The 14502-nt window shown below is 36.2% G+C and overlaps 1 protein-coding gene across 2 annotated transcripts in view; it reads right to left on the bottom strand.

Moving 5' to 3' along the window:
• The window catches only part of HOMER1 (homer scaffold protein 1), a 163835-nt gene that overhangs the window by 12891 nt on the left and 136442 nt on the right, over window positions 1-14502 (bottom strand). For both annotated transcript variants that reach the window (XM_051991805.1, XM_051991806.1), the window contains 2 exons: window positions 9785-9895; window positions 9000-9080 (listed from right to left, as the gene is read on the bottom strand). In XM_051991805.1, the coding sequence (XP_051847765.1) occupies window positions 9000-9080; window positions 9785-9895 (192 nt within the window). The remainder of the gene's footprint in view (window positions 1-8999; window positions 9081-9784; window positions 9896-14502) is intronic.

The raw sequence follows: 14502 nt of genomic DNA, 5'->3' as shown, positions 1-14502 counted from the left end.
TAAGGTGAAGTTAGGAACTATCTTAGGCTGGATTTGAATTCAGGAAAATGAGTCTTAATGACTTTAGGTTTGGTGCTTTATTCACTGTACACTTGGTATACATCTATTATTCTTTTTCTTCCTATCAAAAATACATACATACTATGCATAGCATGCAAATAAAAAGTTTAGCTATGGTTGGATTGAATATAAAGCATGAAGACGAGAAGAGAACAACTCACCATTGCTGCCACTATGTCTAGGAAAGGCTGAAGGAGATGCTTAGGGAGACAACACAAAGTTAAGAATGAAGCACCAACAAGACAGGCCATATCTCCCTCCTTACCTACCTCTCCAAAGCCAGAAGCTAGCCCCCAAATGGCACCAAAAGTAAAGTAAAGGGAAAAATGATGCTGGGAAAATAAAGGCAGTTCTGCTGAAAAATGCACACAAAGCTGAAGGTGCTAAAGAAATCAAGTAAATTTTTAACTATGTGCTTTTGGTAACTGGACAATTTGAAACACAGCTTTAACTGGTACCTAGTACTTATTGATTAATCCCCAAGAGTAGATGATCTAGCCTCTCCCATTCCTAAGGGAAGAGAAAGAGGAGAGGACATGAGAAAGGGGACCAGACCTCCTGTTCCACTATAAGTCCTTGTAGTACCATGGCCACTGCTACCATCCATCACATACTGCCATCTCTCAGGGTAAGGGGGACTTTGATAAGAGAGGAAGAGCTGAGGGTCCCCCAATAGTTTCAAGGCAGAGTATGGAGAGGCTGTGACTAGCAGAAGTGGCAGAGAATAATTCTCATGGAAGGGGGAGCAGTCACAATAATCAGGCTAGCATGGATTTTGGGGGACCAAGAGGAGCATTTGTGCTGCTTATTTTACTGGACTTTTTTTTTTTTTAATCGAACTTGCCAGAGGCAAAATCTGAAATGACTCCAATGCCCTCTCTCTTCTTCCTCCCCAGGAAAGCATGCATTTGTTCCAAAAATTATTTCTGTTTCTTTAAAGTTTATTTTATGCTTCTGGACACCCAGTCTCTAAAAGCTGGTATAAAAATAAAACTGTGGTTAACACTTGCTTTGTTGGTCCATTGGTTGTTTCATTGCTGAAAGGTGACCAAGAAGGAAATTATAGGAAAGGAGAGAAATAGACAGATAGATACCTACTGACTTTTTAATCTCTAGGATTTTCCCTCTCTGGGAGCTCAAAACTAGACAGAAAAAGAAATGTTATTGATGATCTCTTTTTATGGTTTCTCCAACAAAGAGAAGATCAAGAGAAATTGGACTCTTTGGGATGTAGAATGAGGCCCCCAGCTTGGTAGAGGTTGTATCTAGTAGGGTGAAGCTTCAGACAATTGTTCTTGTCTATGTAGCAAGTTTACTAAGCTCATTCCCCAAAGGGTAACACTAAAGGTGCTGATTAAAGATAAAGTCCTCCCCAAATTAAAGATTGGAAAAAAAGGGTTCCAATCACAAGGGTGAGGGCCAATTATGAGGGAATGATTACTTTCTACCCTTTACACTGCTAGACTACTGTTAATGAGTTTCATAAAGTTTCATAAAAACGCAGAATTTTATTTTACTTCTTTTTAAGTTTTGTTGTTAGCACACAAAACCTTTTGCTTTTTTTTAAAGAGGAAAAGGGAAGATGTCATTTACAGGATAGATCATAAATTAGGATGAAATGGGGGGGGGAGATTGAGACTTCTTCTTTTTGTGAGGGGACTTCTTTTATATTCCTGCATATCAAATGGATTGAGATGAATTCTGACACGTCTAGCTTAGGTAGGGACAGGAATGGGGAGTTTTTAAATTTAGTTTGTACTTCTAATTCTAGTTTGCCAGAATCATTATCACCATCAGATGACGATAATAATACTAACAACAGCTACTATTAATATAGCCCTTTGAGGTTTGCAAAGCACTTTACAAATAATTCATTTGAGCCTTACAACAACCATGAGAAGCAGGTGCTATTATTATCCCCATTGTTATTCAATTGTGTCTGGCTCTTTGTAACCCCATTTGATATTGGAGTGGTTTACCATTTTCTTCTCCAGCTCATTTTATAGATGAAGAAACTGAGGCAAACGGGGTTAAGTGACTTGCCCACGGTCATATAGCTGATAAGTGTTTGAGGCCAGATTTGAACTCAGGATGATGAGTCTTCTTGACTCCAGACCCAGAACTCTATCCCCATTTTACAGATGAGGAAACTGAGGCAAATAGTCACACAGCCAACAAGTAACTGAGGTCATATGTAAATATTTAAATTCAGGTCTTCCTGATTTCAAGTTCAGTAGTCAATCCACTAAGCTACTTACCTACTATCAATACAAACCTTTAAAACTCAGGGGCCTATTAGGACCAACCTCCCCAACTCTCCTCCTCTCCAAAATCACAAATCAATTGTGTTGAATACAATAATCTTTTGGGCAATCTGGACTTAACTGATGGTTCTAAGATGATCTCCACTAAACTGAGTCACTGGTAGATGTCTACGTTCTGATCAAGAATTCCAGTTTTCATTTTGTCTCCACACTCAGAGCAGCCTCTTGGCTAAACAATATATGGCAAAAGTGAACATGCCCACCCACACTCGAAACTTTTGCTTGTTTAGAAACAAAAGGAGGCTTCTTCACTGCCTTGGCTTGGCTCCAAGAAAATGAGGAGTTTGAAAATTATCATACAATGCTATCCCGTGTCCTGCCCAAATTTCCGTGATTGCTTATGAAAAGCATCTTTAATAAATATGAATACAAACTAGGGGATCAAACTATGGCAAAAAGGAAGCAAAAGATCTTGATAACCCATTTGTTCAGAAAGCTGAAATTGGTTCTGATCAAAGGGAAAATCTTACGTGAAGAGGTTAAAAACATCTCTTCTTTTAAAAACAGAAACAATTCTAGAATTGTCAAGAAAGTATTTAGAAATTGTAACCAATTCTTAAATATTTTTCATGTGTTTTATTTCATCCCCATAGGCCAATATTAAAAGCAAAGTACCCAACCTGATATACAGGAGAGGCTTTATTTTGATAACAAATAAGACTAAGGGATAGCATAATCCTAATTAATAGGCTCATAAGTGCACATGGAACTATCAATGAAAATTAAAAATGAGAAAGCTCATTTTTATACTAAATGAGAACAAAGTTACCTCCCTATCTTAAAAAATTACACATGTAAATGTAAAACGATATAAAAGCATACAGATATCCATCTATTTAAGGATTAAGTACACATGGAAAAGAACAACTCACAAAGACTAAAAAAGATCTAGTGCAGGGGACCTCAAACTAGGGCCTGCGGGCCAGATGTGGCAGCTGTGAGGATGTTTATCCCACTCACCCAGGGCTATGAAGTTTCTTTATGTAAAGGCCCACAAAACAAAGTTTTTGTTTTACTATAGTCCGGCCCTCCAACAGTCTGAGGGACAGTGAACTGGACCCCTATTTTAAAAGTTTGAGGACTCCTGATCTAGTGTAACCTCTATCCTGTGGTCCATGGGTAATGTTGAAGGCATCCATGAATTTGAATGGGAAAAAAAAGTTAAATCTTTATTTTTGCTAACCTTTGACCTTTGGTTTCCTCTGTGATCTTATATTTTATATATTTTATGTATTTATAAACATTATTCTGAGGATTCTATAAATTTCACCATATTGCCCAAGAGCCCAAGGGCAGAAAATTCAGAATTCTTGATCTAAATAAATTTATTTGATCTAAGAAATTAGAAATTTTATCCACAAAGGATTAGGAAAAAACACACTCATGAGAAAAGCATGCAGTCATGAAATCACTTGAACCTAAAGAAATGTGACCTAATGAGTTTTGTAATTGAGATCATGTTCTCCCATAGTCTTATTTGTTATCAAAACAAAGCAGCAAATCCATGCTAGGTTGTGCATCCTTTGGTGGATTGTCTTTTCATATTGGTCTGTGGGGAAAAAAACCTATGAAAATATTTGAGATTTAATTACAATTTTAAATTACTTTCTTGAGAGTCCTAAGGTCTTGAAATATCAATGAAAACAATTTCAAGGGATCTCTACAATCAGCAACTAAAGGTCTAGGGAAATGAAAGGAAGAGACAAAGCAGCTGGAATAAAATACATATGAATTCAATGAATATCCATTTGTTCTTCAAGTATTCATAATTAGGAGTTTACCAGATGGTTTTTTAATCTCTTTCACTAGAATAGTCTGTAAGACGATAGGAAAGGGAGAAAAGAATTTGAAACCAGTACAATATTTATAAGTTTACAAGCCAAACTCATCATGTTTCTGAACTTGGGGTAAGACAGACATACTATCATCAAATGACAAACTTCTACTCATGACCAAGAATCCTGCTGGCTTGCCTGCCTGCACAAGCAAGAAAGCAGAAGGAAGAAGGTTCCAAACAGAAAAAAAGAGACTCTGTATAACTCTATTTGTAAATAAGAAAGGACACTACCCAGTTTGTTCTCTGAAGACTTCCTAAAAAACTGAAAAACTCTTGCTTCTCTTGTCAATCTGGGCAAACCCATGCATTCTTTCAAGGCAAGGAGCAGTCAGGTAGAACCCATAATTATATGTTTGGCAGCAGCCTCAAGAAGCAACATCATCCCTAAGTAGTTTCCTTAAAAAAAAAAATGCATTCCAGAGAACAGTTTTAGACAGAAAGAAAATGCTTCCAAGGCATTCAAGCAGCTGAAGCTAAGGATTGGTACTGGTAACCAATTGCTTCCTTTGGCTTTCCCATTCTCCACCTGAGGCACCTTTAAAAAAAAGTTCTTCTCTCTCACTCTTATTTCTTCCTGGTTGTTAATGCTACAAGTTTCTTTTTGCCATAGTTTAGATCCTAGTCCTTCTTTCTCTACTCCTGCAACTCTTTATGTTTACATAAAGCAGCTGGATAGTGCAGAAAATAAAATGCTTAGAGTCTGAAAACCTGATTTCAAATCTTGCCTTAGATTCTTACTACCCAAGTAACCCTGGACAAGTTATAACTTTCTCTCAACCTGTTTTATATATCTGTAAAATGTGTTTTAAGACAGTGTCTGGGTATAAAGTAGTTTAATGTAAACTTAGTGACTAACAGGATTATTGTGAGATTCAAATATAAAGAGTATTTATAAGCTTTAAAGTGTTAATATGAATGTTAGCTGATGTTGCCGCCATCATCGTCATCATCATCATGTCAATCATACCGACAATCATGACAATGATGCTGAAAGGCACTTGGGTACCACTTCTCAGAGACTCTATTACTGGGCTTACATCCCATGGAAGCTAATGATAAAGAGAGTGTGAGTGTGAGTGTGAGTGTGAGTGTGTGTGTGTGTGTGTGTGTGTGTGTGTGTACCCATATACATGAGAAGCATTTTTTTTTGTGATAGCAAAGAACTGGAAGCAAAGTAGAAGTCTATCAATTAGAGAATGGCTAAACAAATTATGCTATATAAATGAAATCTAATATTACCATATTGTAAGAAAGATCAGACCCCATCAAATGAAGTTATAGTAAAATGAAGGTTCCTTGACATGTTAAATGCCAAATAATCCATGCAGAGAAGCATGGGAAGATTTACATTAATTGATACAGAGTGAAATAAGCAGGATCAAGAAGACAAAATGCACAACTATAATATGACTAGAAAGAAAAACCATACACCAAAAAATCAAGAGTGAATATAACATAATTATAAAAATTAAGCATGACTCAGATGAAGATTTATGAGAAGACAGTTGAATTCCATCCCTTCATGGAAGTAGAAAGTTCATGGTATGCATTTTCAGACTTTTTGGATATATCAATCAATTGTATTGAATTTTTCCTCTTAAAAAATACAATTTGTCATATGGAATGGCTCTTTGGGAGGGGAATGATACCAAGAATAACTATGATCAAATAAGTAACAAAAGATATTGTTAAAAACTTATTCTAAAAAAGGGAGAGGATGCCAGGGAAGAGATGTCTGGGGTTGGCAACTAATTAGATGTAGGAGGTTAGAATAAGAAAGAGAGAAGAGTTGAGGATGGTTTCAAGCTTGTATACTGGACAACTAACTGAAAGGATGGTAAAGCATCAATATCAAAAGAAATGGGGGAATTAAATATTGGAGAGGGTTTGAGAAGAAAAGATAATGAATTCTATATTGTAATACCAGGAGGATTAGTAGAAAAATTTAATCTTTGGGACCAATAATAAACCAATTACTTTTATTTTAGAGCATATACTCTAAAAGTATAAACTATGGTGGGTATGATGGTGGAAACTTTAATTAAGATGATGCTGTTATGGTGGGGCCAAGGAAAAGCTGACCAATTCACTCAAATTAAACTGAAATTTTGCTCAGTAAGTCAGTCTTCCTAAGATCTACTCTCTTAGAACTCCTTGTGGCCTCTGAAATTTGTCTCTCCCACTACAAAGAGGTTCCAGGTAAATATATATTGAAGTTGATCTATATAGAGAGCAAAAAAAAAGTCTGAATCTATAATCATAATTCCACTTTCTAAGTGTTAAATTTAATGACTGCAAAACAAGTGATCAAATATGTTAGAGATGACATGAGATGACTTCAAAAGGCAAAACCCACCAAATTAAAATATAAGTGGAAGGTTATTTGATCTGTCAGTTACAATTGCTCTATTAGATGGTGTTGCTTAACTTTTTATAGTATGGTTATTTATTTATGAGGGTTTCTTTTTTAAAATTGAAAAGTGATTGATGGCTTTAATGAAAATCTGTTTTTAAAAACCTACTATATTTTCCCTTCAGAGCTGATACAGTATGAATACTTGTGCCATCCAACAAATTAACCAACACAGGAGAGATTCTCAACACTGACAGACAGCTCAAGTGTGGTGAGGCCTGAAAACTGTGTGATGTAGTTTTATACTGGATAAATTCTCCTGGTCCCTTCCTGATCCATGACTCTATGATAGTTGTAAATAGGTGCTATGTAGATTAAAGAACCAGAAGAAGTTCAAAACAATTAAATAGTGGCCATCATTTTTGATCACCACTTCCTGTAGCCTCCTGGCCGAGGCCCGTTCTCAATCTCCACGAGAAATTTCACTTCCACTTCTTTGACTGACAAGGTGAGCCTCTGTGCCTTCCCCAGCCAGGAATTAATATTTCTTGTAGTCTTCTTGATAAGCTCCTATGCTTGGGCACCCTTCCCTTCTCCTCCTAACTTTCCAGAACCTCTTTATATAACATTTTCTCCTTATTAGAATGTAAGCTCTTTGAGAGAAGGGATTGTTTTGTTTGCTTTTATTTGTATCTCCACAAAGTAAATGCTTAATAAATGTTTCTCCACCCCTTCCTCCCCACTGTACCTCTTTTCCTCCTCTCTCCCTGTTTCTTCTTTTTTTCTCTCCATGCCTCTATCTCTCTTTCCTTCCTTCCCTCTCTCTCTGTCTCTCCTCTCGATACTTTTCTCCTCTTCCTTCCTCTCTTTCTCCCTCTCCCCCCCCCCCTCTCATATAGGAGATAGTTCAATGTAGTAGAAAGGCAATAAAAATGTGGAGGGTGAGAAGTAAGGTAGCAGTAAGTTACACCATGTCACGTTATTCTTTCCAGCCACCCATTTCCCTAGTTGAGTAGCTCTCCTACTAAGCTATCTTCTTAAGGTACCCCCAAGTTCTAGGCCCTCCCTCATCTGTTAACAACTGTTCCAAACTTTGGCTCCCTCCAGATTCTTCAAATCTCACCTCTCCGTTCAAACTTTCTTTTGTTCCTTAATCTAAACACCAATATGCTACTAATCCACAGTTCTCAGGTGATTGGCCATGATCAGTTTAGTATTTAGGGCGGAAGATGAGAATGTGAGGAGTACATTCTCCTGCCCCTGGAGGACTGTAATTACATACCAACCAAAAAAGAATATAGTATCCAATAGCAGGGTTTGGGAAGAGGCAACAAATATCAAACATTAGGAGGCCCATTTTCCCATTAATACTAATTTATTTTTAAAAATTCAAATTAAAACCAGGAAAAGAGAATGTTTCTCTACAAAGGCATAACAAAATCTGATTACATATAAAGCTTTTTACATACCTGATCTCATCTGATTCTCATAATAAGTCTATACTGTTATCTCCACACAAACTCTAAGTAATACATTCTTTATGACTCTAGTTTGACAGATGAGGACATCAATACAAGTAGTCAACTTACCTCAAGGTCACACAGCTTGTTACCACCAGGGCTAGATCTTAATTCACAGTCCAGTACTGTCTCCTTGAAATCATTCTACCTTCCCTTATTATAAATGGCATGATTCAGTGTAAATTATCTCAATGTGAAGCCATAAATAAACAATTTCCAAGCTCAGCAAAATTAGTTTAAGTAGTTTTCTATAAAATCAGGATCCTCAAAACTTAGTTGTGAATATAAATTAATATATTACTTATGGCTTTTTAGTTGTATAAAATTTTTGTTAGAAATAAAAAATATAGATTCAAACGACATCCTCACTTATCACAAAACATTTAAAAGAACTTACTGAAAATAATTAGTATTTGTAACCATGTTTAGAGAGTAAATAGATATATATAGTCTATCTAGAGCTGATTATGAAAGATACAAACTATCTTAATGAAATCACCATGCAAACTCTGAAAAAATAACAAAAAGTCCCCAAAGCATGAAGCCTACAGAACTTTTTCAGTCATTTTAGTCATGTCCAACTCTTTGTGACCCCATTTGGGGCTTTCTTGGCAAAGATTACTGCAGCAGTTTGCCATTTCCGTGTCCAGCTCATTTTACAGACGAGGAAATTAAGGCAAACAGGATTAAGTGACCTGTCTAGGGTCACACAGCTAGGAAATACCTGAGGCTATATTTGAACTCAGTTTTTCCTGACTTTAGGCTCAGAGTTTTATCCATTGTACCAGCTATTGGCCTAGGAAAAAGTAAATGATGGAAAACCTGGAAAATGAAGTTCTGGAAAACAAAATTACATTTAATACATGATATTATAATAAACAGAAAATATTTGTAAAACATCTCACCTGTAGTTTCTGAGTCAACGAGTCTCTTTGTTCCTGTAGCTCTCTGGCATTATCAATTTCTTGTTTCAATTTTTCTATTTCCTAGGAAAGGTAAAATATTGCGTGTCTTTAATCATGTTTAACCCTTATCAGGGAAAGGAATAACCTTATTGTATCCTGAAAATACCACACCAAGCCTAAGAAAACTGAATTTCATCTTTGCGCTGATGCTGACATTTAGGGAAAGTCCCTCCTCACACATAAATATATTTCTAATGTGGTGTGATCTTTAATAACAAAAGGGGGCTGTCCTCTGCCTTGGATAGCATAAAAGCCAGGATGCTGGTCTTGCTGACCTCCTGAGGGTGCTTCCAATCTTCTGATGATGGTTCTTTCTTCAGGAATGATGGAACCTTGTGGCTGGCAATGATCAATATCCTCTGAGAATGCTTTAGCCTCTTGACTGTCTTTATTCTAATTATTTCCTTTGTTCCTATGGACACTCTTAAAGTAGATGTAATGGACAGATTTTTAGAATGTCGACAGCCTCATGATAGAATATGTTTTATATATATATATATATATATATATATATATATATATTCTATATACAGACTGACAGACATAAGATCACAGAATATGACAGCAAGTTCAGTTATTTAAGTGAAAAAGAAACATTATGCTAAAGAAACCTTATGTTCCACAGCAGCATGTTTACATTTCAAAGTGAGACACACTAAATAACCTGTCTGCATTTTACATGCTTCTTAATGAGATTATGCTGGTGAGTGAACATTAGCAAATACCTCCTCCTTCTTCTTCAGTGTTTCCTCCAGTTCCTGTATTGTTTGATTTAACTCGGCCTTGTGTGTATGAACTGCATTTGCTTGGCTGCTCACACACTCCAGCTCAGTCACCTAAAAAGAGAACGAGACCCCATCAAATGAAGTCATAGTAAAATGAAGGTTCCTTGACATGTTAAATGCCAAATAGATGATACATTTTAAATTAGTATTTTAAAAAGTAGTGCCTGATCTGCAAGAGGGAATTGTTGCTAGTGGCTTCCCCTGTAATTACCTTGTTGTTATTTTATCTACAAAAGTTTCTAGTCAAGTTTTCAGTCTTTGATAGCTTAATGACAAAAATTTACAGTGATTTAAAGTTGATACTACAAAAATTACCTCATTTGATCTTCACAACAAGCAGATGTTATTATCATTCCCATTTTGTGGATGAGGAAACTGAGGCTGATTGCAGTTATGAGACTTCCCCAAACTCACACAGCTGAGTATACATATTTTGCATATATTTTAACATGTTTGTCATCTTCTCTTATAGAATAAGCTTCACAAAGAGAGGGACAGTGTCATTCATGTATCCCCAATGCCTAGCACACATTAGGTGTTTAATATCTGGTGACTGAATGACCAACAGGGTTAGGATTAGAAAAAAGACAAAAGTACTCATCATTCTTTTATGAGTACTTGATTAAGAAATCAGCACAGTGACAAGTGAAGAATCACATATAAAATGTTTCTTTTAAACTTTTCTTATAAAAACAGATTTTAAAATTAGATGTGACCATCTCCTTCCCCCTACAATTTCTGATTTTTGAATTCTGGAACTAAGAAGCCTGGCTTCTCCAAATAGTGATATTTTTCTAAGCTATTTCGAAAATTTAGGATGATCCAGAAAAAATGATGAATTTAAACTACCTCTACTGTCACACTAAATTATAGTTACTTTCATTTAAGTAGGCCTTTTTAATTTTGAAAGGTACCACTTAGTCAAAGAGGTATTCACTCATCACACGAGAAATACATAGGAAAAAACAAAAGGTCATTCACTGCCCTTGAGCACCTTACAATAAAGAAAATAAACAAAACAAATTTAATATAAATATGCACAGATAATATATAATATGCACATTAAAATATGAAGACCCTCATCACAGTGTCTTACATAAGCCAATTTTCAATAAATCTTTGTTGAAGTACAAAATGTAATTATGACTAAAATGAGTTAAAAGAAATAGGCTCAAAAGTATGTTAAAAAGATTACACATATTTAACCTATATCAGATTATTTGCTGTCTTGGAGAGGGAGAAGGTAAGGGAAGAAGGGAGAAAAATTTGGAACACAAAGTCTTACTAAAATGTTGAAAACTATCTTTGTATGTATTTGAAAAAATAAAATACTACTGAAGAAAAAAAAAAAAGAAACAGGTTCAAAGCCTTGTTATTCAAACTTCCCACACAAAGACAAAGCAGGAAACCTATAGAATTTGTTAGTCATTTCAGTCATGACTTATTCCTTGTGATTCCATCTGGAGTTTTGTTCGCAAAGATAGTAGGGTGGTTTGCCATTTCCTTCTCTATCTCGTGTGATAGGTAAGGAAACTGAGTCAAACAGGATGAAGTAAGTGATTTGCCCAGGATCACACAACTAGTTTGAGGCAGCATTCAATTCAGAAACATCAGTCTTACTGACTCCAGACATTCTATACATGGCACTACCCAACTGCCCCACAAAGCCTTGGAACTGTCTTTTTTGTTTGTTTTGTTTTTTTAAATAACTTTTTATTGACAGAACCCGTGCCAGGGTAAGTTTTTACAGCATGCCCTGCACTCTCTTCTGTTCTGATTTTTCCCCTTCCTCCATCCACCCCCTCCCCCAGATGGCAAGTAGTCCTTTACATGTTAAATAGATTACAGTATATCCTAGATACAATATATTGTGCAGAACTGAACAGTTCTCTTGTTGCACAGGGAGAATTGGATTCAGAAGGTATAAATAACCCAGGAAGAAAAACAAAAATGCAAACAGTTTACACTCATTTCCCAGTGTTCCTTCACTGGGTGTAGCTGCTTCTGTTCATCATTGATCAATTGGAACTGAGTTACATCTTCTCTTTATCGAAGAAACCCACTTCCATCAGAATACATCCTCATACAATATCGTTGTCGAAGTGTATAATGATCTCCTGGTTCTGCTCATCTCACTTAGCATCAGTCCATGTAGGTCTCTCCAAGCCTCTCTGTATTCATCCTGCTGGTCATTCCTTACAGAGCAATAATATTCCATAACATTCATATACCACAATTTACCCAGCCATTCTCCAATGGATGGGCATCCATTCATTTTCCAGCTTCTAGCCACTACAAACAGGGCTGCCACAAACATTTTGGCACATACAGGTCCCTTTCCCTTCTTTAGTATCTCTTTGGGGTATAAGCCCAGTAGTAACACTGCTGGATCAAAGGGTATGCACAGTTTGATAACTTTTTGAGCATAGTCTTTTAATTGTCTTTTAAGTGCTGTTTTCCTTCCATCTACCATATTCAGCTTGTCTCAAGTCCCATCATTCTTTTCTACCAAAATGTCTCTTTTTCACTACCGCCAGCCTGGTACTAGGACCATATCAGCTCAATACCTGACTTTTTTGTAATGACAAAACTCTCCTAGCTGGTCTCATTTAATTTAGTTTTGATTTATGCCAATCACTTTTAGGTGAACCTTATTTTCAATATGAAAGACAATGTGATGTGGCAAAGAAAATGCTAAGCTTGGAGTCAGGGAAAACATAGGTTCAGCTAAATAACTGGTGCTTACTCTCTGGGCAAGTTAGTTGACCTTAACAAGCATCAAATAATTCCCTGGAATTTAATCTATTAAATTCTAGCCAGGCTGAAATCTGCCCTAGCTGAGGAAATTCTCATATCCAGAGTTCTTCCCACTGATGAAAGTGCAAATGATTATAACAAATTATATTTGCATAGCATTTAGGTTGTGCAAAGCATTTAACACATATTCTTTTATTTGATCTTCACAATAAATCTATCAGGTAAGTGCTATTATTAAGCCCATTTTAATGAGAAAACTAAGGCTTGATAACATAAAGTGGCTTTTACAGAGTAACAGATTCCTCACATAGCTATACACTTGCTAAGTCACTCCACTGTGTGACAACCTTCAATGGTTCCCTTCCTTAGTTCAATTAGAAGTTAATTCTTTCTGATGCTATTCCAGAAGGTTTGAGCCATTCTTTTTTGTGGGGAATGGGGAGATGGAAGTGTGACATTCTTGTATTAAATTGTTAAGTAACAAGAGATTGAGAATTGTGGACACAATGCTGGGCCTGAAGTCAGGAAAACCCGAGTTCAAATTTGACTCCAGATACTCATTAGTTGTGTGACCTTGGCCAAGGTATTTAACTTTTTTTTCCTTAATCCACTGGAGAAGGAATTGGTGAATCACTCCAGTATCTTTGCCCACAAAACCACATAAGCTGTCTAGTCCACGGGATCATGCATGAAGTCAGACATGACTGAAAAATGAAATTGAATTGTATTGAATTCCCATTGAATAGAACCTTCAATGATTCACATATTCCTTCCATATCAAGTCTTTTTTATTTATTTTATAATAACTTTTTATTGACAGAACCCATGCCAGGGTAATTTTTTACAACATTATCCCTTGCACTCACTTCTGTTCCGATTTTTCCCCTCCCTCCCTCTACCTCCTTCCCCAGACAATAAGCAGTCCTATATATGTTAAATATGTTGCAGTATATCCTAGATACAATACCATATCAAGTCTTAAACTACATTTGTTAGCATACCAGACTTTTAAAATTCTAAGAAAATATTATTATGAACTGGGACACTAATGCATTGTTGGTGGAGTTGTGAACGAATCCAACCATTCTGGAGAGCAATCTGGAATTATGCCCAAAAAGTTATCAATCTGTACATATACCCTTTGATCCAGCAGTGTTTCTATTGGGCTTATATCCCAAAGAAATAGTAAAGAAGGGAAAGGGACCTGTATGTGCCAAAATGTTTGTGGCAGCCCTGTTTGTAGTGGCTAGAAACTGGAAAATGAATGGATGCCCATCAATTGGAGAATGGCTGGGTAAATTGTGGTATATGAATGTTATGGAATATTATTGTTCTGTAAGAAAGGACCAGCAGGATGAATACAGAGAGGACTGGCGAGACTTACATGAACTGATGCTAAGTGAAATGAGCAAAACCAGGAGATCATTATACACTTCGACAATGATATTGTATGAGGACATATTTTGATGGAAATGGATTTCTTTGACAAAGAGACCTAACTGAGTTTCAATTGATAAATGACGGACAGAAGCAGCTACACCCAAAGAAAGAACACTGGGAAACGAAGGTGAACTATCTGCATTTTTGTTTTTCTTCCCGGGTTATTTTTATCTTCTGAATCCAATTCTCCCCGTGCAACAAGAGAACTGTTCGGTTCTGCAAACATATATTGTATCTAGGATATACTGCAACATATCCAACATATATAGGACTGCTTGCCATCTAGGAGAGGGGAAAAATCGGAACAGAAATGAGTGCAAGAGATAATGTTGTAAAAAAATTACCCTGGCATGGATTCTGTCAATATAAAGTAATTATTAAATAAAAATAAAAAAATATATTATTATAAAAATATGATTTCCTGAATAAGAGAGTACAAAAGGGAATATCTCTGAAGAGAT

This window comes from Antechinus flavipes, chromosome 1, assembly GCF_016432865.1.
Source record: "Antechinus flavipes isolate AdamAnt ecotype Samford, QLD, Australia chromosome 1, AdamAnt_v2, whole genome shotgun sequence".
Classification (NCBI taxonomy): Eukaryota; Metazoa; Chordata; class Mammalia; order Dasyuromorphia; family Dasyuridae; genus Antechinus; species Antechinus flavipes.
Note: the sequence above shows the minus strand (reverse complement) of the source record. Positions and strands in the feature narration are given on the sequence as shown.